The sequence below is a fragment of the Talpa europaea genome (assembly GCF_964194135.1).
Source record: "Talpa europaea genome assembly, chromosome: 7".
Lineage (NCBI taxonomy): Eukaryota > Metazoa > Chordata > Mammalia > Eulipotyphla > Talpidae > Talpa > Talpa europaea.
In genome coordinates, this window is record NC_140074.1 from 8,916,281 (window position 1) to 8,940,861 (window position 24,581).

Below are 24,581 nucleotides of genomic sequence, written 5' to 3' on the forward strand. Positions count from 1 at the left end.
GTTATATAAAAATAATAAAGGAGTCTAGAACAAAGGATATAATTGAAAGTGATTTGGAGGAAGGGTAGGAAAGGTTAATTGCACAAGGAATCTCCGATGACTCCATCATGAACCACACATGTAAAAAGAGAAGAATGCTATGTCCAAACAGAAACAGAGGCTGAAAAGAGTGTCATGTCAAGATTCACTGCAAGACTGTGCCTCAAAGAGGAAATGAAGGTCACAGAGCGAGTCCAGGGTAGCAAGTCCCACAGATGAGTGGGGGAACAGAGCTCATCGTGGTAAAAATATTCTACTGACTGTATTTCCAAGAGCTCCTTTCATGTCCTTATTCCTCAGACAGTAGATGAAAGGATTTAGCATGGGTGTGACCAGAGAGTACATTACAGAGACGATGACATTATTGTCATTGGAATTACTGGATGAAGGGAAAAAGTAGAGTGCAATGATTGTCCCATAGTACAGAGACACCACAGACAGGTGGGAGCCACATGTGGACAAGGCTTTGCAGATCCCCTTGGTAGAGGGGACCCTCAGGATGGTGGCCCCAATGCGGACATAGGAGACCAGAATGCAGATGAACGGCAGGGTGATGCTCACCACCCCTTCAGTGAAGATGACCATCTCGTTGACTGTGGTGTCTGAGCTGGACAGCTTGAGTAAAGCAGAGAGGTCACAGAAGAAATGGGGGATAATGTTGTCTCCACAGAAGGCAAGACGGGCCAGGAGGAGGGTGTGCAAAAGGGCACTGGCATAAGATAGGACCCAAGACACAATTACTAGCAAGGCACACAGGCTCTGACTCATGATGGTGATGTAGTGGAGGGGGTGGCAGATGGCCACGTACCTGTCATAGGCCATAGAGGTGAGAAGAAGGCTGTCCAGACACCCAAGTATTAAGAAAAAATACGCCTGGGCAATGCAGCCAGCATATGAGATGGATTGACGGTGCGTCTGCATATTAAAAAGCATCTTTGGGGCTGTGACTGATGAGAAAGAGATGTCAGAGAAGGCCAAGTGGCTGAGGAAGAAGTACATGGGGGTGTGGAGGCGCGAGTCCAGCCTGATGAGCAGGATGATGAGCAGGTTCCCCAGCACCGTGGTCAGGTACATGGCCAGGAACAGGATGTAGAATAAGCCTTGTTTCTCTGGCCTGATGGGGAGCCCCAGAAGGAGAAACTCGGTGGCGCTGCTCTGATTACTCCTCTTCATACTCTTCTCTTTGACTAGAGATGAAAGAGAGAAAAAATGTCAACGAATGAGTAATCACTATGTCTGTTGCCTAGTGGAATCATGGTTTTGAGCTCGTTCATGAATTTTAACCTAATAGCTCATGTTCTTTGCCTCTCGCGTGCGCAGCTGATAATCCGATATCAGGATATTATATTTCCACCTGGAAACCCATATAATCTCTTTTGGGGAAATCATGAAACAACAGAATGATGATCAGATCAGTTCAGATCATGTTCAAGCCTGAGGAGTCCCAGGTTCCTGACAGAAACCGGAGATTATGAAATTAGGGTTCAATGTTAAGTCAGGAACCAGTTAATAGAAATATTGGTAGAGACCCTGTATTGGCCTGCTGACCTTCTTAAACTTCCCCATTCCGCTCAAGCAAGCTTTGGCCAATGCTCTGTTTCCATAGATTGACTCCAGATCAGACAAGTGTTTTGTGCTGGACTCAGTCTTCCAATAACCTGTGGCTGTCTCGTCAGTATGTTAGCAGGCGGACTGAGGGCACCCCGGGATCCCCAAACCTTCCTGCTATAAATGGCTTCTGCCATCTGCCACATAATGACAAAGCAGACTCTAGTGCCTAAGACCCTCAATGGAAAAGAACTTTAATACAATGAGTATGCAAGAGAGAAGAGAAGAAAAAGAATATCCTTAAAATAGTTTCCAGTTAAACACCCAAAGGTGTCTGTCCCCTCATGGGTAAGTGTCTAGCCAAATAGGGTTGGTCCAAAGCAGGACTGCTGAGGCCCAAAAGCTTGCCACAAGGCTAAGGCACTGTCTGGCGGTAATCACAGCAAAGGGGCGGAAGGGTACAGGCAAGTCTGGAAGAAAAGAGCAAAATCAAAACCCAAGTCAATATAAAGGCTGCCACAGTCAGCCTCCTCATGGTCTCTCACCCACATCTCTGTCTCTTTCAAGCACTTCCTTCCATGTCCCCAAATCCCTGGTACAAGTCCAAGGTACAAGGCTAAGGTACAAGTCCGAGAAGCAAGCGTAGCTGTTTCTTCACATGTCTCTCTGCTCCATGTGGTCCGTCCAAATCTTCTCTCTCATTTCTTCCTTTCTTCCCAAGTCCTTCCCCCAGTCCTTTTTAGCTTATTCTCAGTGCTTAGTTCCACCCTTCTTAGGGTTGGGTGGGGAACCTGAAACATCCCCTTTCTGTGGATATCACACTGGTGCAATTCTTAGGGTTCCAAGAGGCCCTCAGCAATAACCATCAGGAAATTTCAAGAGATCAGGTTCATTAATTCCAGGACTGGGGAGCCACTGGTATACCTGGAGTTGCATAGTGAGAGGGCTCGTAGAAATGGAGAAGGTGGGGCACTTGGGTCTGGAGTTCTTTTGTTAGATAGAGTTGGGGTATGAAGATTTTCTGGACTCATTCTTTATTGGTGAATTGAAAACATTGGAGCTGTAACTTCTGGTACCATGTGAGAAGCAAGTGACCCAAATGGTCAGTTACTTTAATCAACTGAGATCTTAAAAGCAAGAAGTCCTGAGTAAATTGGGGTTCTGGATTTTATCTAGTCATGCCACTGGCAATGTCTTCATTTTAGATAGCTGTCTTTGAAGTGGATTCCTTTGCAATCAAAGTTTCAGTGAGGCATTTGCATTATAAAAAAAGAATACTAACTGATGGAGCTAATAGGGCCACAACCCAGTGGTCTGCTCTGATCTCTGAAATATAAGGCTGTGAGACTTGATGGAAATACTCCCTATGTTGATAGTCAAGTAAGGACACAAAGGACAGAATCTATATCAATGATTTGAAAGGCACAGCAATATATCTTATAATATGCCCATCAGTCATCCTTTAAAGAAAAGCCTTCCTGCTTTTCAGTATTGTCAGCCTATCATCAATCTTTCTAAAGAAGTTGTCATAGATGGTGGGGGAAATTGTTTTCCTTCTAATTTTCTACCATATTCCCTAACTAAATTCTAAATAGATCACTCTTATTCAAGTGATGTCTTAGAATATCAGGAAGTATTTTGACTTTTGTAGTCTTGTCCTAATCTACCAGACAATAAGTTCTTTGTAAGTGCCTGGCTGGCATAGTTTATCAAATTGTACTTCCTTTTTCACAGTTACACTGAGGGCCAGTCTCGGTTTCCCTTAGCCAATGAAAGGAAACAGAGTTTGAGAAAAAGGAAAGTAGTTAAATTTGTCAGTAAATAGAGGAGGGCAGCAGACTCATGTTGGAAGACCAGACTCATGTCTGGAAGACCACTATCCTGCACTTTGGCAGGAGCCTTTATGCATAGTTACAAGGGAGCAAAAGGGAGGAGTAAGCAAGGGTCAGCATGCCTCTCCTGGCCAACACAAAAGTCTGGTGATTTCAGATGATGCCTTCTTGCTTTCACTATCACCTGGTGGTCAGCAATTCAGATGTTATCGTCCTAGTGATGCTTTTTTCCCTTGGAATGTAAGAAAACAAAGTTTGTTAAGCCTAGAGGGTAAATAAAGGAAATGGGAGAGCTTATCTGGCAGATAAGAAAGAGAGACAAGTCCTTCATTTCTATTTCAGTAGCAGAGATGTAAGTAATTACAGATTTGGAAGAATAAACAATGTCTAGTTTAGAGGAATAACCAATGAGACTTAATGGAAACTGGAAGACAAGCAAAGGAGATGTTTTTCCTATTCTTCTAAAAATTAGGTTGAGAACCCATTCAAGATAAATTATTCAACATTGAGCTTGAGCTGTCAGTTACAGCCTGTATGTGGAGTGATATAGCAGTGCTTGGGATCAGTAACACTCACTGGACACACACACACACACACAGACATAGTAAACAAACACATGCCATCAATATGAACATGGACATAAATTCTACTGTTCTGGTGTTGCCTTTTAGGCGATGAGCACAAATACCTTCAGCTACGAGACAGGGTCACATTCTTCCATTTCCCTTTAGGGGACATAGAATACAGCAAGGCAGGTGGAGTCTCTAAAAGTCTCCAAGATGCATTGTCACAGGGAGAAATCCATTTGAAACCAAATAAGAGAGATATATGGACAAATACTTGGTTAAACTGAGCAGTGGGCAGGGGTTCAGAGTTTACAAATCCTGGAGAGGAGCGGGGAGGGGGAAGCTTCCCATCCCTAACTCCAAATTAGAGTCAAACGGGAAATAATGGCTTCATTGTCTTTGGTTCCCTTGAGAAAAGAACTTTTGTTGGTAGCAAAAATAGGAGAGTTAATCCTAAGAGGAATAATGATAACAAGCATAAGGCAGTTGCAGGGAACTTGGTGGTTCACAAAGCTTTTTCCCTTTTTCCTGTGTCACTTGACATTGGGGAAAATATGATTCAGTGTCCCTAATGGAGGTTCTCTGTAGGAACCTCAGTTTCTTGTTTCTGAATCCCATGTTATTTCAAGAACACCAGATAAATACCCTAATACTTTCATTCTCTGTAAAAATACAGTGAAACAACTTATGTCCTCAAACCACAACTGGACTTAGGGGAATGGAATACACTTTCTATAAATCTTAGTTTCCTGCCTAAAAGCTACGGAGTTAGCATCCCCTTGATATAGGCTTATCACACATAGAATAACCTCTCAAGATCTCCTTTCAACATTAAAGAAATTGTTATTTTTACCTAAGGGATATTGTAATATAATTATATGCCATAGAATAGTGAATTATAGCAATGAAACAAAAAGTCTTTGCAAAGCACAGTGGGTGACTCAAGGAAGTTGCAGGAAGATTGGAGCTTCAGGCTGGTGAAAACACACTAGTCCCATGGCACAGGTTGAGGTGCCACTAAGATCTTGTGACCTAGGTCAGGTACAGGACAGCTTGTTCCCTCATTTGTCAGACATTCTTGTTTCTGGTCTTACATTCAAGTATTTAATCCACTTTTAATTTTTGTGCAGGGTGTTTGATAGTGGTCTACTTTCATTCTTTTATATGTGGCTGACCAGTTTCCCCAACTTTATTTATTTAAGAGATTTTCTTTTTCTCCATTGTATACTCTTGCTTCCTTTGTCATCTGTGCATGGGTTCACTTTTTAGCTCTTAATTGTGTCCCATTTATCTAAGTGTCTGTACTTAAGGCAATGTCATGATGTTTTGCTTCCCGTAGTTTTATAGTATAGTTTGAGTTGGAGAGCATGATCAAAAATGTTCCATTTCGATACATTAACAACAAATTTGCTGAAAAAGAAATTAAGAAAGCAATCCCATTTATAAAAGCATTAAAAAAGAAATAAACACTTAAAACCCAGATGTCAAAGGAAATGAAGTTAGGAGTCATCAAAAGTTTATTATAGGAATGTCAGATTTTTGAAATGGGAAATTCAATTTATGTTAGTAGAATTTTCTATGATATATTTTCTTCCTCCTCCTTCCCTCGACCATGAGGAAGCCAACGGGAGAAAGGCAAGATTCTCTTCAGGTGGTGGGACTGAAGGAATTTCCTTCCTTTTCCTGCCAGTTCACATTCTCGTTGCTTGCCCAAACTCAATCACTCTGCATGTTGCAATAAGGCACCAGATATTCCAGGAATTATAAGGAAAATGTCAGAATCATTGAAGTTGATCTGGGTAAACAAACCTTGTATATATCAGCAAAGAGGTATATGGGAGAGGCCACATTCCCTGTGCTGTTATATGCAGCCCAGATTCAATCTGATACTCAAAATGTCTGTCAAGGTAAAATAGTTTCCTTGTGCATTGAATGAGTTATTGCTAACACATTCAGATTAATTTATTTGACTTAAATAACTTAGCCCTGTTAGCAAGTATTTCCAGGGCACATTTCATGTCCCTGTTTCTCAGGCTGTAAATGAAGGGGTTCAGCATGGGAGTGACTACCATATACATCACAGAGGCAATTATGATTTCATCACTGGAGGTGGATGATGAAGAGAAAAAGTAAATTTCTGCAATGGTCCCATAGTATAAAGACACAACGAGGAGGTGGGAGCCACAGGTAGAAAGGACTTTGAGCAATTTCTTAGCAGAGGGCTTTCTAAGGACAGTGGGCCAAATACGGATATAGGAGCCCAAGATGCCACTCAAAGGCAGTATGAAGAGGATGCCCCCTTCAATGAAGATGACCATCTCATTGAGGGAGATGTCTGAGCAGCTCAAATTCAGGAGTGCAGAGATTTCACAGAAGAAGTGGTGTATGGTATTGTCAGCACAGAAGGACAGTCGGGCCAAGAGCAGTGTATACAACAGAGAGTGGAGACTGCATAAGAAAAAAGACCCAGCTACTAAGGAGACACACAGCTGCTGCCTCATGATGGTGGTGTAGTGGAGGGGCTGACAGATGGCCACGTACCTGTCATAGGCCATCACTGCAAGAAGGAAATTGTCAAGGCAACCAAACAATATGAAAAAATACATCTGGGAGATGCACCCTTCATATGGGATGGACTTGTGATTAGTCTGCATGTTCATCAACATTTTTGGGACAGTGACAGATGAGAGACACACATCATTGAGGGCCAAGTGGCTGAGGAAGAAGTACATGGGGGTGTGGAGGCGGGAGTCCAGCCTGATGAGCAGGATGATGAGCAGGTTCCCCAGCACCGTGGTCAGGTACATGCCTAGGAACAGGGCGAAGAACAGGCCCCGCTGCTCTGGATGGATGGGGAGCCCCAGGAGGAGGAACTCGGACACGCTGCTGTGGTTCTCCCACCTCATGTCACTTACGTCTCTGTTGAAAGTGAAGAAAACCTGGAATTAACCACAACATCATAGCGGTGTCCTTTTCCTTTGATGGTATTAATCTTTAACTAGATTTTTGTTGATTGCTCACACCTGTGATGCATGAATCACAGTCCGTCATAGCTGGTCTCCAGTAGTACATGACACCCTCACAATATCCTACAAGGTTTCCTTCCTTGGAACCAGAGGGCATTTCTTCAACCGCCTCATCTAAGCCACCACACAAAGCACTGAGTGCATTATAGAAAACAGGAAATGCAGTCTCTACGTTTAAGGAGTTTACATCTTTATATAATACCAGGTCAATTGTCAATAATGGGCATGCCATAGAAAATCTAAGATGGGCTGCAGGAGACACGCAGCCCTAATGTGCTCTTAAAATGTTGAAAAACTCTCTAAATTGGCATAGAATAGGTAATATTTTGGTGTGGGCTTATAGCAAAATTGGCAGAATCCTTACTGATCAGAGAAATTTAATATTACTGGATACCTAAAGTCATTCCAAGTTCTCAAATACAGGTTAATAATAATGGGGAAAGTTATCATTAATATATAATGTTACAGGAAGAATGTCAAAGGATTTACATATACTTTGCATTTAAATCTTCACCATAGTTCTAATTAACCAGTTTCATGCCTATTTTTACTGTGAGGAAAACATTTTGTAAAGGTGAGAAGTTCTGCCACACAAAAGTAAAAGTGAAATGACAGTGTATATCTAACTAGAATCTATCAGTCTTCATGGATGTCTCATTACTAGACAGATATCTGGATTATCAAACAGACATGTTATTGACCTCATTTGGTAACTCCTCAATGTTCAAAAATTATCAATCATTTATACATCATACAACTTTAAAAAAGCTTTAACACAACATTAATTTCAAAAAATATGTATCTGGAGTTGCATGGTACGTTAGGAAACACTATTCCCTTCATTTCATAAATGTGGTATAACTTGGGAAAAATATGTAATGACCAATGAGGTTGCTCAGTTCTCTGATGGTGGATTCCAGATTCACCCTTCCTTTGGCAGTGAGGTTAGAGGTTAGAATTATACGCATACACAGGACACTAAAGAGGGTTTCTCACTGACACTCTCAAGTAGTGTAGCCAGACAGCAAGACCTCCTCAGGGAACATGAACTTGCTGAGGCATATGCTTATCTTGGTTCATTGCTACCAAGAGGGCAGTATCTGGACTCCCATGTGGAGGTCTGGCTGCCCACTGATGTGGGCTGTGTCAGCCTCACTGAGAAACAGAGGAAACAAGCAGGAACCAGCTGGACCAACTAGGATCTTGATTGGGGCAGGGCTTGTGAGGAAGGGTCTGGGTCCCAGCCCTGGATGGATCAGGCAGTGTGCACCAAATATCTTCTTGCATGTCTACATGTGCTGCCCTGGAAAGTGATGAAGGAGAAACCTTCATGACACAAACTTTGGTTTCTGGAAATACGATAAGAACCCTCTTTACTGAGCACCAGTCATGAACCAAGTGTCGTGCTGAACAGTCTGTGTACATTCCCTCGTTTAGTCCTCAAAACAGCGCCATGTGTGGGAGTCGTTACCTTTTGTAGGGTAAGTGAAAAATTAATAGGCTTTTTTGCCCTCCCGCCATTAGCATTAATGATGGATCCATGTGGTCTGACATGCATGCCTGATAGCGGACACTTGGAGTAGGGTGTGGGCATGCATAGGGGGGCACACCTGGGCTGAGACGGGGCTTAAAAGGGCAGTGTCATGGGGACACCAGCAGAGAACGAGAAAGAGCAGCAGAATGAGAAGAAGAAAACCCCAGAACGAGAGCAGAACCAGCATAGCAGCAAAGGAGAAGCAAAGACCACATAGAATGCCAGAGAGCCCAGAAGGGGTAAATACTTGCCGGGGGCTGGAGGACTCTGCTTTACCCATCTGTCTAGATCATAGAGATCCTGCACTGTGCCTTCCTGCTGCTATGCCCCTCCTTTCCCAGGGAGGGAGCTGAATGTGAAAGCAAACATGTAAGGGCCAGATGAGGACTGTGCCCCAGTGTTCCTGCTGCAGGCACTGAGGCCACATCCATTAGTACATGATACCTGCCTAGAGGTGGAGACCCAAGTTACCTTCCCTCAATGCAAATCATGACCACTGTGAATGGCCACTGAGGTGTCAGTGGTGAGTCACTTGGGGCCCCATGCAGTGCCAGGAACCCCACAAAACACCACCTGTATATAAACATTAACACACACCCAAACACACAAAAAACCTTAGCATGACATGCGTATACAATCATAAAATACAAGATCACACCTAACACTTGACTAATAATTTCAAGTCCTCTCTCCCCTGCTGCTCATGGATAAATTCAGGAACCCTGCTCTTTACTTACCTGTGATGAGATGAGTAACCAGAGGTGAACATGTAGGAGTTATGGAGGAGGGAGGGCGGATGTTTGAGATCAAAGGACTGGTTCAGAGACTGCAGATCACACTCAGCCGTGGCCCCCACTTGCTTTATAAGGGCCCAGCTGGTGTGTGAGCTCAGGTTGTGTCATATATCTCTCTCCAACTCTGACTATATTATATCTATTTCCCTTTCTCCCTCTCTCCCTTTATCATACTCTTTTCTCTTCTCTTTACTTCTGTCTTCTCTCTCCTCTTCTATCCTCTCAAACAAAACAAAACAAAACAAAACAAAACAAAACAAAACAAAACAAAACAAAACAAAACAAAACAAAACAACAGAGCATTCACACACACAGGAACATTCATCCACCCCCATCATGGAGAGTCCCACCTGGAGGACACATGTGACCTCTGAGCACAGAGAAACACTGTGCTCACCTAAAATCCCTGCCCACTTCACCCTGTGTCATTCCCTGTTACACCAGCCACCTGCTAATCAGTGTCTGAGTCCACACCTGCTCTTGGAAAAACCAGCAACACATAATAAGAGATCCTCTGTGAGTCCACTGCCCCTTGAGCTTGCTGTGTCTGCCCCTGATGCCAGAGAACAGCTAGGAAGACACCACTTTATAAACAACTGAGAGAACAAGGACAAGATCCCTGAGCTCCTGGTTAAGGAAAGACAGTTGTCTCCAGTTAATTGTCTCCAGTGCTTGGCAGATCTTGGAGAGAAAGCTGCATAGAGACTGGAGGGACTGAGCTGGTAAAGTCACCTGAGAGGGTGTCCCAGGTATCAGGGGACCTTGGGCTCCTCTCTGCCTGTAGTTCCAACCAGGTAGCAGCTGTCATGATGTCCTCCAACTCCAATGTTCCCAATCCTCTGGGCTTTGCAGTCACCCTTGATGACCCTACATAGTCAAAGTAACTTCTCTCAGCCTTGTGTTACCTAATGATATAAATATTCACGTAAGGCTGTATGATCATTCATGCTAAAGCATCAAGTGCACCTTAAATGCCAACTCCTACTGTCGTTATCTTTGCATATTCCAGCAAAGATGAACTTATCTATAATCTTGAGTAAATATATTGTTATAGTATTGATGGTTTTTGAATGACTCAATTATTAATACATTTTCAAATTTCAATTTTTCAAGACCTGCTTCTCCATGAGAAAGACCTAAGCTCCCCCCGCAGACCAATACAACCCTGTGATACACAGTTCAGTACATCAGCCAGCACATGTGCCCCCAGGTAAACATGTAAAGGGACACCCCCAGGCTGGATGGCTCTGTGCTCCTCTGGACTCTTAAGAAAGTGGCCATTAGTGCAGGAACCTTCTCAAGGTTCTCCCCTACACAGCTTGCCCACATCAGTCCACGCCCCTCTTTTTTGTTAAGCATATAATATGCCTTACAACTGGGGACACATTGCTTTCCTATGTGCCCAAAGTCATGGCACCTCTTGGAGGGAGGCGGTGCCACTTAACCCTCCCCTCCCCACCCGACCCAAGGCCGGCATAGGGCTGCACACACAGGGGGCTCCCTGGGCCTCAGACTCTGAAATGCAGCTTCTCTGGTTGAGACAGAAGGATGCCTGCCATGTCTAAGACAAGTGTCCAGTGTACACGTAGTTATCGTTTTCTGTCTTTTAACTCTTGGGTCAGGGACAGAGAGCTCATAGAGACCAGGGATTTTCCTTATTTCAAGTTTCTGTCCTACTTATTTTACACAGAACCAGGCTGATTAATTAGTCAATTCTACAAAAGATCAGTGAGTATATTAAAAGTATGTAATCAAGTTGAACAAAATAATCACAATATAATTCTGTCAATTGCCAAAAATCATAATTACTACTATTTGTTCATTGATGTGTTTGGTAAATATGTTTCTGCTTTTCCCAAAGTAGAAAAGGAACAGTGTGAAAGTCAGTCCAGGTAAACAAAACTGGTAGGTATCGCAGAGAGAATCATGGAAAAGGCCAACTTTCCTGTGCTCTACATGCAGCCCAGCTCAGTGGGACATTCAGAATATTGATCAAGCTGTAATAATTTCCTTGTTCATTTGACTGTGTTATTATTACCACATTCAGATAGAGTGTTTTGAAATAAGGAACTAGCCCGATTAACCAGTGTTTCCAGGGCACGTTTCATGTCTGTTTCTCAGGCTGTAGATGAAGGGGTTCAGCATGGGGGTGACGATTATATACATTACAGACGCAATTTTTTTTTTTATTATTGGGCGTTGACGATGAGAAGAAAAAGTAAACTTCTCCAGTGGTCCCATAGTATAAAGACACAACGAGGAGGTGGGAGCCACAGGTAGAAAGGACTTTGAGCAATTTCTTAGCAGAGGGGTCTCTCAGGACAGTGGTCCAAATGCGGATATAGGAGCCCAAGATGCCACTCAAAGGCAGAAGGATGAGAATTCCTCCCTCAATGAAGATGGCCAACTCATTGAGGGAGATATCTGAGCAGCTCAAATTCAGGAGTGTAGTGAGGTCACAGAAGAAGTGGGGGATGATATTGTTATTACAGAAGGATAGTTGGGCCAAGAGTAGGGTGTACAAGAGAGAGTGGAGGGAGCAGAGGAACCAGGACCCAGCTACTAGGGAGATACACAGCTCCTGCCTCATGATGGTGGTGTAGTGGAGGGGCTGACAGATGGGCATATACCTGTCATAGGCCATCACTGCAAGAAGGAAATTGTCAAGGTAAGCAAACAAGAAGAAAAAATATGCCTGGGAAATGCAGCCTGCATAGAGGATGGACTTGTGATTAGTCTGTATGTTCCACAGCATCTTAGGGACAGTGACAGATGAGAAGGAGCCATCAGTGAAGGCCAAGTGGCTGAGAAAGAAGTACATGGGGGTGTGGAGGCGCGAGTCCAGCCTGATGAGCAGGATGATGAGCAGGTTCCCCAGCACCGTGGTCAGGTACATGCCCAGGAACAGGGCAAAGAGCAGGCTCCGCTGTTCTGGAAGGAGCCCCAGGAGGAGGAACTCGGACACGCTGCTCTGGTTCTCCTACCTCATGTTGCTCATGTGTCTGCTGGTAATGAAGGACATGGAATGAGGGAAGACTGGAAGTAGCCACAAGATTACGGTGATGTCTTATTACATAAAGCGTTAAAATTTTTAACTAGTCCTCTGATTATTGCTCATACCAGTTGATGCTTGAAAACCAGTCCATGACAGCAGGCTCTGATGGTACATGACACCCTCACAAAATAACAAGATTTCCTTCTTGGAGGCAGAGGGCATTTTTCTTTATCATATAAATATGTATTAGACTATGCCCTACTTCCAGCCATACACAAAGTACTCAGTGCATTGTAGTAAACAGGAAAATTCTACATTTAAGGAATTTGCATCTTTAGATCATGCCAGGTCAAATGCCAATAACTGGCATGAATGGCAGCATCATGGGAGAGGCATCCCTAGGCAAACAGGACATTTCCTCTTAAAAAGGTGAGAATCCCTCTAAGTGGAATAGAGTAGCTTATGATTTGTTTCAGGCTTATGGTAAAATTGCCAGCATCCTTACTAATCAAAGACAGTTAATATTCCTGGGCACACAAGAACAACCCTTGTTGAGTTTAATAATAATGTGAAATATTTGTAATTAACACGTAAGAGGTGGCAGTATGCCAAAATGTTTACATACAGGTTGTATTTAAATTTCACCATTGCCCTAATTAGCCAGTCTCCTCACACCCATTTTAACCTTGAGGAACAAAAGATACCTTTCCTGGTGTGCAAAAGAGCATCACTAATAAGTAAAACTGGTGAAATGACAATGTGTATCTCACCAGAATTTGTCACTCAGCAAAGATGTCCCAGCCCTCATTAGACAAGCTGTGTGACCTCGTTTATCAGTTGTGGGAGCTTGGATTATTGTGTTTCTCAACTATTTGGTGTGTTTGCCCTGATTATTCTTGCCTTTTTTCCTTTTGTGCCTCTCAGTGTGTAGAAGCAGGGAAAGTTGATCAGGAGCCTCTCAGGGCAAAAGTCCTGGTGTGAGAATCTATACCTGCTGAAAACAGCATGTGCAGAAATGGCAATAGGTGTTCTGGTCAGAGCAGCACAAACACTGCGATTTTCCTTCACTTTCCCTATTTCACAACTTCTGCTGGTTACATATCCTCCACACACTTAGGCATTCTGTGTTTTCCTGTTTACTTCTTTGATCTTTTTTGCTTTCTGATTCTAAATAAAAATGAGACAGCCCTCGGAGCTGGGCTGCACTTTCTTGGTGTAGTCCCTCTAGGCTCTCACTGTTCTGCACGTGGGCTCTGAGTAATCCATTTTCATCCCGCTGCCACATGTCCTGACGAGACAGTCCCTCATTAGTCCAAGAGTTTTCAGCCATATTGATGCGTAATAAAAAGGACTTTCACACAATTTAAATTGGCAAAAGTAGATACACTCTAGACACTGTGTATTCATTAGGAAAATACTAATCCCTTCATTCCATAAATATTATAAAGCTCAGGACAAACATACACTGACCAGTGAGGTCACTGGGTCCTCTTATGGTGATGTCAGGATTCCCTTCCTTAGGCAGTGAGGTTAGGGGTTAGGATTACACACACACACACACACACACGCACACACATTCACACACACACACAGATGCACTCAGAAGAGGGTTCCTGACTCACTCAAGTAGCAGAGCAGGAGAGCAAGGCCTCCTCAGGGACCGTGAACTTACTGTGGGCTTATCTTGGTTCATGGCCACCGAGAGGACAGTGTCTGGACCTCCATGTGGAGGTCTGGCTGCCCACTGACATGTGTTGTGTCAGCCTCACTGAGAAACAGGGGTAACAAACAGGAACCAACTGACTAACTGGAATCTTGATTTGGTGGAGGTGTGGGGATGATTTGTGAGGAAGGTGTTGGGTCTGGAGTCCTGGAAGGATCAGGCACGTGTTCTCCAGGTTGTGTGGGGTGTGCAGGGACTGCTTTTCTAAGCTTTCTCCTAATCTTGCACAGACAGCAGTGAGGTAGGATCTTTACCACTGACACTGGCTTCAGAAGGATAATAAGAATCCTCTTTACTGAGCACCACTCATGAACCAGGCCTGGTGCTGCATAGTATATGATCATTGCTTCATTTAGTCCTTAAAACAGCACTATATGTGGAGGTAGTTACCCCTCCTTTCCCAGGGAGGGATCTGAATGTCAGAGAGCAAACATAGGGGCCAGATGAGGACTGGACTCCAGTGGACCTGATGCAGACATGGAGGTCCCATCCATTAGTATGAGACATCTGCCCAGTGGGGGTGACCCAAGTGACCCATCCTCTCAATGCAGAGCATGACCACTGTGGATGGCCACTAAGGTGCGAGTAGTGAGAGAGATATGTGGGCTCCTTGCAGTGGCAAGAACTCCGCCCCCCAAACACCACCTATATATAAACAGCAACACACACACTAAACCTTGGAGTGACGTGCACATGTAATCATAAGGAAAATACAAGATCACACCTGACGCTGACTCCGTAACAGTTTCAGAGCCTCCCTCCCCTGCTGCTTGTGGATAAAAGCAGGAACCTCCTGCACCAGAGCAGGGACCACATCTTCTACTCTGCCCTGTGCTCTGCCCTGCCTCTTTACTTACCTGTGCTGAGTAACCAGAGGTGAACGTGGGGAGTGATGGAGGAGAGAGGGTGTATGTTTGAGATCATAGGCCTGATGAAGACACTGCAGGTCACACTCAGCAGTGGTCCCCACTTGCATAATGGGGAATGAGTTGGTGCTTGAGTGTGGGCCAAAGAGAGGAAAAGAGTTAGGATGTGACATTTATCTCCAAATCTTCCTGTCTTCTATTTCCCTTTCCACCACTCCACCTTTGTCTTACTGTTGCTCATCTCTTCTCTTCACTTCTATTTTCTCTCTTCTCTTCTACCCCTCGCTCATCAGAAACACAGCAGTCACACATAGACAATCACCCTCCTCCATCACACACAGACATACATGGAGGGCACATGCTGATCTGTGAGCACAGAGACACACTCTCCTCACCTAGAATCAACTGCCCATCTGGGCTGTGTCATTCCTTGTTTCATCAAGCACCTTCTATTCATTGTCTGAGTCCTTGGCTGCTGTTGGGAAGACCAACAACAAATAGTGAGAAGACATCCTGTGAGTCCATCGTCTCCTGAGCTTCTTTGTCAGTTCTTGATGCCAGAGAACAGCCAGGAGGACACGACTTTATAAACCACTGAGAGGACAAGGACAAGGTCCCTGAGCTCCTGGTTAAGGAAAGACAATCACTTAATTGTCTCTAGTTTCTGCCAAACCCAAGGGAGGAGCCTGCATAGAGTCTGCAGGGACTGAGCTGGTGGAGTCACCTGAGAGTGTGTCCCAGGTATCCGGGGCCTCTGGGCTGCTCATAGTCTCTCCTGAGGAGCTGGATGACCTAATCCCCCTCTAGCACTGATGAAGCCAGTGCCTGGTCAAGCAGCACAGGGTGTTGGGCTCTACAAGTAATTCTGATGGCCCTAAATTCAGTAAAATAATTAGGTACTTTTTCTTTATTAAATATGCTTGATAAAATCACCTGTGAAGCTCTGTCCTTCAACTTTTTTGGTAAGGAAATTCTAGTGAAAAATTAAGTATCCTCAATAGGCACAGGACTATTCACGCTAACTACATCTCATTCTTTTCTCTTTTTTTAATAATTGAAACTAATTAAACTGTAGATACTTAAAATGTACAATTTTTTCAGTTTTGACATACACATTCATTCCTGAAAGTTTCATCATAAAATAGATCTGTCACCTCAGATGATGGCCAAATCTATTTTGTGACCCTTCCTCCCATAGTTTCCTTTTCACCTGAATCACTGCAACCAAACAACACCTGAAATGCTTATTTTCACTACAGATTCTTCTTCTAGAAGTTTACATAAAGGAAATCAAATACTATATGCTATCTTTTGGTGATGATTTTCATTAGCATAGTTGATAGATCTATATTTTTTTATAATGGTTTCTAAGATTTTAAGATTCATTTTTTTTTATTTATACAAGAACTGGGGTATAGGCCAGAGGTGTGGGAGGGTGAGAGGATTCACCAGAGACAGAGTGGGGAGCAGAACAGGCAGATGGACCAAAAACACTGCTGAGGGGAGGTCTGCCATGCCATGTGGGAATCTCCCTGGCCAGCTAGGAATGGAACACACCCTGCAGAGGCTGTGGACAGCTTCACAGCACTGCGCTCAACCCGCTGTGCCACTGGGAGGCCCGATAGATCTATAATTTATTATTTTTATTGCTGAATAATATTTCTTGTGCATCAAATGCTGGTTAGCACTGGGTTATTTCCTTTTTGGGTCTATTAACATTAAGCTGAACATTAATAAACCAGTTTTGAATGGACATAGACTTTCATGTGTAATGACTAGTTACCCAAGAGTGAGATAGTGGGATCAAATGTGAACTTGATCACTCATAATGTTTTACATCTAATCATGTCTGAACATTTATCTTGTGAGGTAGTTGTTGAAATAAAATCACGACCTTTTATCTAGAGCATTACCCTTGTGATTTCCCTCTGTATAAGTCTGCTAGAATTTTGTTAGTTTTTTCTACAAATTTCTTTATTTCATATTCACTTTTGTAGAATATATTCCATGTTGATAGAGATTACTGAAAAATATTTTTATATATAAAGATTCTTTACTTTGTCTTCTGATTTCCAATATCCTTGCATTGCTGTTTTTACTTATGAGGTAATTCTTTTTTAATTTATTTTTAATTATTTTATGTATTTTTACATCGTTTTTCATCTTTGTACAATGTATGCATTTTCATCTTGGTTATTGTCACCATACAATTCCCATCACCAGTTCACCCGTGAACTATCACCATGGTCTTGTACTCTTCCCCCTGTTGTTTTATTTTATTTTTATTATTTATTTGTTTATTTATACAAGCACTGGGTACAGTCAGAAGCGCAGGAGGGTGAGAGAATTCACCAGAGCCAGAGCGGGGAGCAGAGCAGGCAGACTGATAAAGTACACTGCTGAGGGGAGCAGAGGGCGGCAGGAGAGGTCTGTGCACCATGTGGGACCCTCCTCCGGTGGCTGGGGAGCAGCCGGGGATCGAACCGGCGCTGCAGAGGCTGCGGGCAGCTTCGCAACCCAGCGCTCAACCACTGCGCCACCGGGGAGGCCCTTCCCCTGTTGTTTTGATCCTCCTCCCTTCTCCGTCCACCCCATAGTATGTCTCTGATTTATAGTTGCCTGTTGATTTTGATTTTTAATTTGTTATAATTAGTTTTTTTTCTGGTCTCTTATTTGGATCCTGTACATTCCTGCTATGAGTGAGACCATCTGGTATTTTTCTTTTTCTTTCTGGCTTATTTCACTGAGCATGATCCCTTCCAACTCCATCCATGTTGCCGCAAATTGCATGAGTTTATCTTTTTTGAATGCTGAGTAATATTCCATTGTGTATATGGACCACATCTTCTTGATCCAGTCATCTATTTTTGGGCATTTGGGTTGTTTCCAAAGCTTAGCTATTGTAAACAGTGCTGCTATAAACATAGGGGTGCAGATGCTCTTTGGAATTAATGTTTTTGTGTCCTTTGGGTAGATTCCTATAAGTAGAATTGCTGGATCATCTGGAAGCTCCATTTTTAGCAGATTGAGGAACCTCAACAGAGCTTTCCATGGTGGTTGTACCAGTTTTCACTCCCACCAGCAGTGCAGGAGAGTTCCTTTTCCCCCACATCCTTGCCAACATTTTCTGTTGCTAGTTTTTTTAATATGTGCCATTCTCACTGGTGTAAAATGGTCTCATTGTGGTTTTGATTTGTATTTCCCTGATTACAAGTGATGTTCAACATTTTTTCATGTGCCTGTTGGCCATTTGCATTTCCTCTTCGGAGAAGTTTCTTTTTAGCTCTTCTGCCCATTATTTTGACTGGGTTATTTACTTTGTTTTTGTTGAGTCTCATCAGCTCTTTGTAAATTTTTGTGATCAGTTCTTTATCATTAGTACTGTGTGCAAAAATTTTCTCCCAATCAATGGGTTTTGGTTAATGTCTCTTTTGTTGTATAGAAGCTTTTTAATTTGATGTAGTCCCAGCTCTTTATCCTTTCCTTCACTATCACTGCTGTAAGCTAATTCTTGAGGCTTAGTTTGGTGCTGATTGGACTCATTCAGTCTCCGTCATTTTTGACCCTTTCTTCTTCCTGAAAATTTGGTTAAGTCCAATCTTCCAGTTCTATAACATGTGTACAGCAAGGAAGGTTTCCAAATCAGCATATTCTAATCACCCCCAAACCTACACGCCTGAAGCTTGATAGTAAATAAGAAAAGCCTTTTGTTCACATGAGTGAATAAAACACAGAAAATTGGGGAGGAATGAAAAAGCTGTAGGAAAATTAGGAATATTTCTTCACCAGAATAGTGACATTCATTTTATATAGAGATATCATATAAATATTTACCTCTGTATATTTATGTGAATGTTTCATATGTGTTTATGTTGCATGTATTATTTTCATAATGCAAAGGTCACATGTATTAACTGTAAAATACACATTCCCATTTTATTGCAATTTATGCACCCATAGCAACTAACTATGGCACTCATAAAGTCATAATCATGGTTTATTGTGTTTTTCTGACCTGTTCCTTTTGTGTTTCTGTGTAACATATGTGCACAAAGTGGATTCATTTGATATGAATTTTTACATGGGTGTTACAACTACTGAAAGAATATATAGAACATTTCAAGCACCCCAGAAGATTTCTTTTTTACAAAGGACAAAAATCACTCACAATTAACAGAAAATTTTCAAAGTTGCATCATTCTATATATTTATTAAGGCAGGTCAACCCATACAAACTCAACTTAAAAGGCAACGAAGTTATCGGGCCTCCCCTGGTGGCGTAGCTGTTGAGTACAGGGCTGCGAGGCTGCTGGCAGCCTCTGCAGCGCCTGGCGAGGGTCCCCCAAAAAAGAAAAAAAAAGGGCAATGAACATATGAGTTATCCAAAGTTTATTATAGGAATGTCAGAGTTCTGAAAAATGGAAATGCAATTTATGTTAGCAGAACTTTTTTTTTTAAGATTTATTTTTTTATTTATACAAGAACAGGGTACAGGCAAGATGAACGGGAGGGTGAGAGGATTCATCAGAGACAGAGCGGGGAACAGAAGAAGCAGACTGATGAAATACACTGCTGAGGGGAGCAGCAGGCGAGACAGGAGAGGTCTGCTCACCATGTGGGTTGCTCTGAGGCGAGTGGGGATCGAACCGGCACTGCAGAGGCTGCGGACAGCTTCACAGCACTGTGCTCAACCACCTATGCCACCAGGGAGGCCCCCAATTTATGTTAGCAAAACTTTTTGATATTCTATCTCCCTCCTTACATTGACTGTGAGAAGGCAAGGGAAAAAATAAGCCAGGTTTTCATGGACTTGATGGGACTGAAGGACTTTCCTTTTAAATTTTTCCGGTTCCCATCCTCCCTACTCTCCACACTAAGACCTATGCAAGTTGCAATGAGGCATCATGTATTCCAAAAACTGTTAAGAGAATGTCAGAATAGTTGAGGCAATCTGGTAATGAAATTGATGTATGTCAGCAGAGAGTGATTATTAACATATTCATCTTGAGTCTTTTGACATAAGGAACTTAGCCCGATTAACCAGTGTTTCCAGGGCACGTTTCATGTCTCTGTTTCTCAGGCTGTAGATGAAGGGGTTCAGCATGGGGGTGACGATCATATACATCACAGACGCAATTATTTTTTTATTATTGGATGTTGATGATGAGGAGAAAAAGTAAACTTCTGCAATGGTCCCATAGTATAAAGACACAACGAGGAGGTGGGAGCCACAGGTAGAAAGGACTTTGAGGAATTTCTTAGCAGAGGGGTCTCTCAGGACAGTGGTCCAAATGCGGATATAGGAGCCCAAGATACCACTCAAAGGCAGAATGATGAGAATTCCTCCCTCAATGAAGATGACCAACTCATTGAGGGAGACATCTGAGCAGCTCAAATTCAGGAGCGTAGTGAGGTCACAGAATAAGTGGGGGATGTTATTGTCAGCACAGAAGGACAGTCGGGCCAAGAGTAGGGTGTGCAAGAGAGAGTGGAGGGAGCAGAGGAACCAGGATCCAGCTACTAAGGAGACACACAGCTGCTGCCTCATGATGGTGGTGTAGTGGAGGGGCTGACAGATGGCCACGTACCTGTCATAGGCCATCACTGCAAGAAGGAAATTGTCAAGACAAACAAGCAATATGAACAAATACATCTGAGAAAGGCACCCTGCGTAGGAGATGGACTTGTGATTAGTCTGCATGTTCCACAGCATCTTAGGGACAGTGACAGATGAGAAGGAGACATCAGTGAGGGCCAAGTGGCTGAGGAAGAAGTACATGGGGGTGTGGAGGCGCGAGTCTAGCCTGATGAGCAGGATGATGAGCAGGTTCCCCAGCACCGTGGTCAGGTACATGCCCAAGAACAGGGCAAAGAACAGGCCCTGCTGCTCTGGACGGATGGGGAGCCCCAGGAGGATGAACTCGGACATGCTGCTCTGGTTGCGTGTCATGTCTCCTGGGAAAGACAGGGAAATTAGGGAAGCCTGGAATTAGCCACAGGATTATGGTGATGTCTTAATACATAAGGTGTGGATTTTTAACTAGTCCTCTGATTATTGCTCACAGTGATTGATGCTTGAAAACCAGTCTGTGACAGCAGGCTCTGATGGTACATGACACCCTCACAAAATAACAAGATTTCCTTCTTGGAGCCAGAGGGCATTTTTCTTTATCATATAAATATATATTAGACTATACCCTAGTTCCAGCCATACACAAAGCACTCAGTTCATTTTAGTAAACAGGAAAGTTCAGTCTTTATATTTAAGGAATTTACATCTTTATATCACGCCAGGTCAAACATCAATAACCGGCATGAATGGCAGCATCTTGGGAGAGGCATCCCTAGGCAAACAGGACATTTCCTCTTAAAAAGGTGAGAATCCCTCTAAGTGGAATAGAGTAGCTTATGATTTGTTTCAGGCTTATGATAAAATTGCCAGCGTTCTTACTAATCAAAGACAGTTAATATTCCTGGGCACACAAGATCAGCCCTTGTTGGCTTTAATAATAATGTGAAATATTTGTAATTAACACACAAGAGATGGGCAGTTTGCCAAAATGTTTACATACAGGTTGTGTTTAAATTTCACCATTGCCCTAATTAGCCAGTCTCCTCACACCCATTTTAACCTTGAGGAACAAAAGATACCTTTCCTGGTGTGCAAAGAGCATCACTAATAAGCAAAACTGGTGAAATGACAATGTGTATCTCACCAGAATTCGTCACTCAGCAAAGATGTCACAGCCCTCATTAGACAAGCTGTGTGACCTCGTTTGGCACTTGTTGGTCCAAGAGTTTTCAGTAATACTGATACTTACTAAAAAGGGCTTTCAAACAACTTTAATTTACAAAAGTAGGTATACGTGTAGACATTGCATGGTCATTAGAAAAATACTGTTCCCTTCATTCCATAAATGTGCTAAACTCAGGACAATGACCAATGAGGTCACTGGGTTGACTTATGGTGGTACCGGGATTCACCCATCCTTTGGCAGTGAGTTTAGAGGTTAGGAGCACACACACATACATACACACACACATACACTCTCTCACTCACTCTCTCACTCACTCACTCACTCACACACACAGGCTGAAGAGGATTCCTGACTCACTCGAGTAGCAGAGCAGGACACAAGGCCTCCTCATGGACCATGAATTTGCTGAGGGCTCTGCTTATCTTGGTTCACGGCCACCGAGAGGACAGTGTCTGGACCCCATGTGGAGTCCTGGCTGTGCACTGATGTGAGCTGTGCCAGCCTCACTGAAACAGAGGAAACAAGCAGGAACAAACTGGACCACCAGGACCTTGATTGGTGTGTGTGTGTGTGTGGGGGGTGATTTGTGAGTAAGGCGCTAGTTTGGAGCCCTGGAAGGATCAGTAATGTGTGGTACAGGTTGTGTTGGGGGGGGGGGCCTGCACAGGGGCCATTTTTCTTAGCTTTCTATTCATTCTGCACAGACAGCAGTGAGGTAGGATCTTCCTCACAGACACTGGCTTTGGGAAGGATAATAAGAATCCTCTTTACTGAGCACCGATTTTGAACCAGACCTTGTGCTGCAGAGTGTGTGCATTGCCTCACTTGTTCCTTAAAACAGCACTGTCTGTGGGAGTAGTTACCCCTCATTTCCCTGAATGTGAGGGAGCAAACATAAGGGCCAGATGAGGACTGGGCCCCAGTAGGATCTACTGCAGGCACTGAGGTCCCATTGTTAGTACATGACACTTGCCTAGGGGTGGGGAACCGAGTCTTTCTTCCTCTCAATGCAGAGCATGACTATTGTGGATGGCCACTAAGGTGTCAGTAGTGAGGGAGGCATGTGGGACCTATGCAGTGGCACAGACCCCCCAAAATGCCACCTGTATATAAACATCAACACAAATACTAAACCTTGGAGTGACGTGCACATGTAACCTTACGGAAAATACAAGACCACACCTGACGCTGACTCCGTAACAGTTTCAGATCCTCCCTCCCCTGCTGCTTGTGGATAAAAGCAAGAACCTCCTGCACCAGAGCAGGGAGCACATCTTCTACTCTGCCCTGTGCAATCTCTTTACTTACCTGTGCTGAGTAACCAGAGGTGAACGTGGGGAGTGATGGAGGAGAGAGGGTGGATGTTTGAGATCATAGGCCTGATGAAGACATTGCAGGTCACACTCAGCAGTGGTCCCCACTTGCGTAATGGGGGATGAGTTGGTGCTTGAGTGTGGGCCAAAGAGAGGAAAAGAGTCAGGATGTGACATTTATCTCTCTCCAGCTCTTCCTGTCTTCTATTTCCCTTTCCACCACTCCACCTTTGTCTTACTGTTCCTCATCTCTTCTCTTCACTTCTGTTTTCTCTTTTGTACCCCTTACTCATCAGAGACTCAGCAATCACATGCTGACAGAAACATTCACCCTCCTCCATCACACACAGACATACATGGAGGGCACATGCTGATCTGTGAGCACAGAGACACACTCTGCTCACCTAGAACTCTCCCCCACCCCCAAGCCCATGTCATTCCTTCTTACATCAGGCACCTAATCATTGTCTGAGTCCTTGGCTGCTGTTGGGAAGACCAGCAACAAAGAGTGAGAAGACATCCTCTGTGAGTCCATTGCCTCCTGAGCTTCTTTGTTCTTGATGCCAGAGAACAGTCAGGAGGACACCACTTTATAAACCACGGAAAGGACAAGGACAAGGTCCCTGAGCTCCTGGTTAAGGAAAGACAGTCACTTAATTGTTTCTAGTTCCTCCTTGGGGAGGAGCCTGCATAGAGTCTGCAGGGACTGAGCTGGTGGAGTCACCTGAGATGGTGTCCCATGTATCAGGGGCCACAGGGTGCTCATAGTCTGACCTAGTCACCCTCCAGCACTGACATACGGGTCAGACAGCACTGGGTGTTGAGCTCTCCAAGTAATTCTGATGACCCTAAATTAAGTAAAATAACTAGGTATTCTTTCTTCATAAATATGTTTGGTAAAATCACCTGTGAAGCTCTGTGCCTCAACTTTTCTTTGTAAGGAAATTTTAGTGAAAAATTCAATATCCTCAATAGGCACAGGACTATTTAAGTTAACTGCATCTATTCTTTTTTCTTTTTTTTTATAACTGAAACAAATTAAACTGTAGATACTTAAAATGCACTTTTTTTCAGTTTTGACATAAACATTCATTTCTGAAAGGATCATAATAAAATAGAGCTGTCACTTCTGATGATGGCCACATCTACTTTGTGACCCTTCCTCCCACTGTTCCATTTTTCACCTGAATCATTGTAACCAAACAACCCCTAAAATGCTTATTTTCACTATAGTTTCTTCTTCTAGAAGTTTATGTAAAGGGAATCAACACTATCTACTATCTTTTGGTGGTAATTTTCATTAGCATATTAAGATTCATTACAGTTGATATTCTATTTTTATTGCTGAATAATATTTTTTGTGCATCAAATGTTGGTTAGCACTGGGTTATTTCCTGTTTGGGTCTACTAACATTAAGCTGAACATTAATATACCGGTTTTGAATGGACATAGACTTTCATTTCTAATGGCTAGTTACCGAAGAGTAAGTAGCAGGATCAAATGTGGTCAACACTTTAAGAAACTCTGTTTTATTTCCAAGTTGTATCATTTTTCACTTTCACAAATAGTATATGAGGGTTTGAATT

The 24,581-nt window shown here is 43.2% G+C and overlaps 2 protein-coding genes across 2 annotated transcripts; both read right to left on the reverse strand.

Moving 5' to 3' along the window:
* Positions 1–273: 273 nt before the first annotated feature.
* On the reverse strand, positions 274–6,891 carry LOC311172789 (uncharacterized protein; the record flags this gene model as incomplete). The annotated part of the gene is made up of 3 exons (XM_084236317.1): positions 274–1,226; positions 4,362–4,438; positions 5,957–6,891. 3 exons carry the CDS (start codon positions 6,889–6,891, stop codon positions 274–276), a joined length of 1,965 nt encoding a protein of 654 aa, XP_084092443.1.
* Positions 6,892–19,922: 13,031 nt separating this feature from the next.
* On the reverse strand, positions 19,923–20,873 carry LOC311172790 (olfactory receptor 1J4-like; the record flags this gene model as incomplete). Its single annotated transcript, XM_084236318.1, has 1 exon — positions 19,923–20,873. The coding sequence occupies one exon, from the start codon at positions 20,871–20,873 to the stop codon at positions 19,923–19,925; it is 951 nt and encodes a 316-aa protein (XP_084092444.1).
* Positions 20,874–24,581: the final 3,708 nt, after the last annotated feature.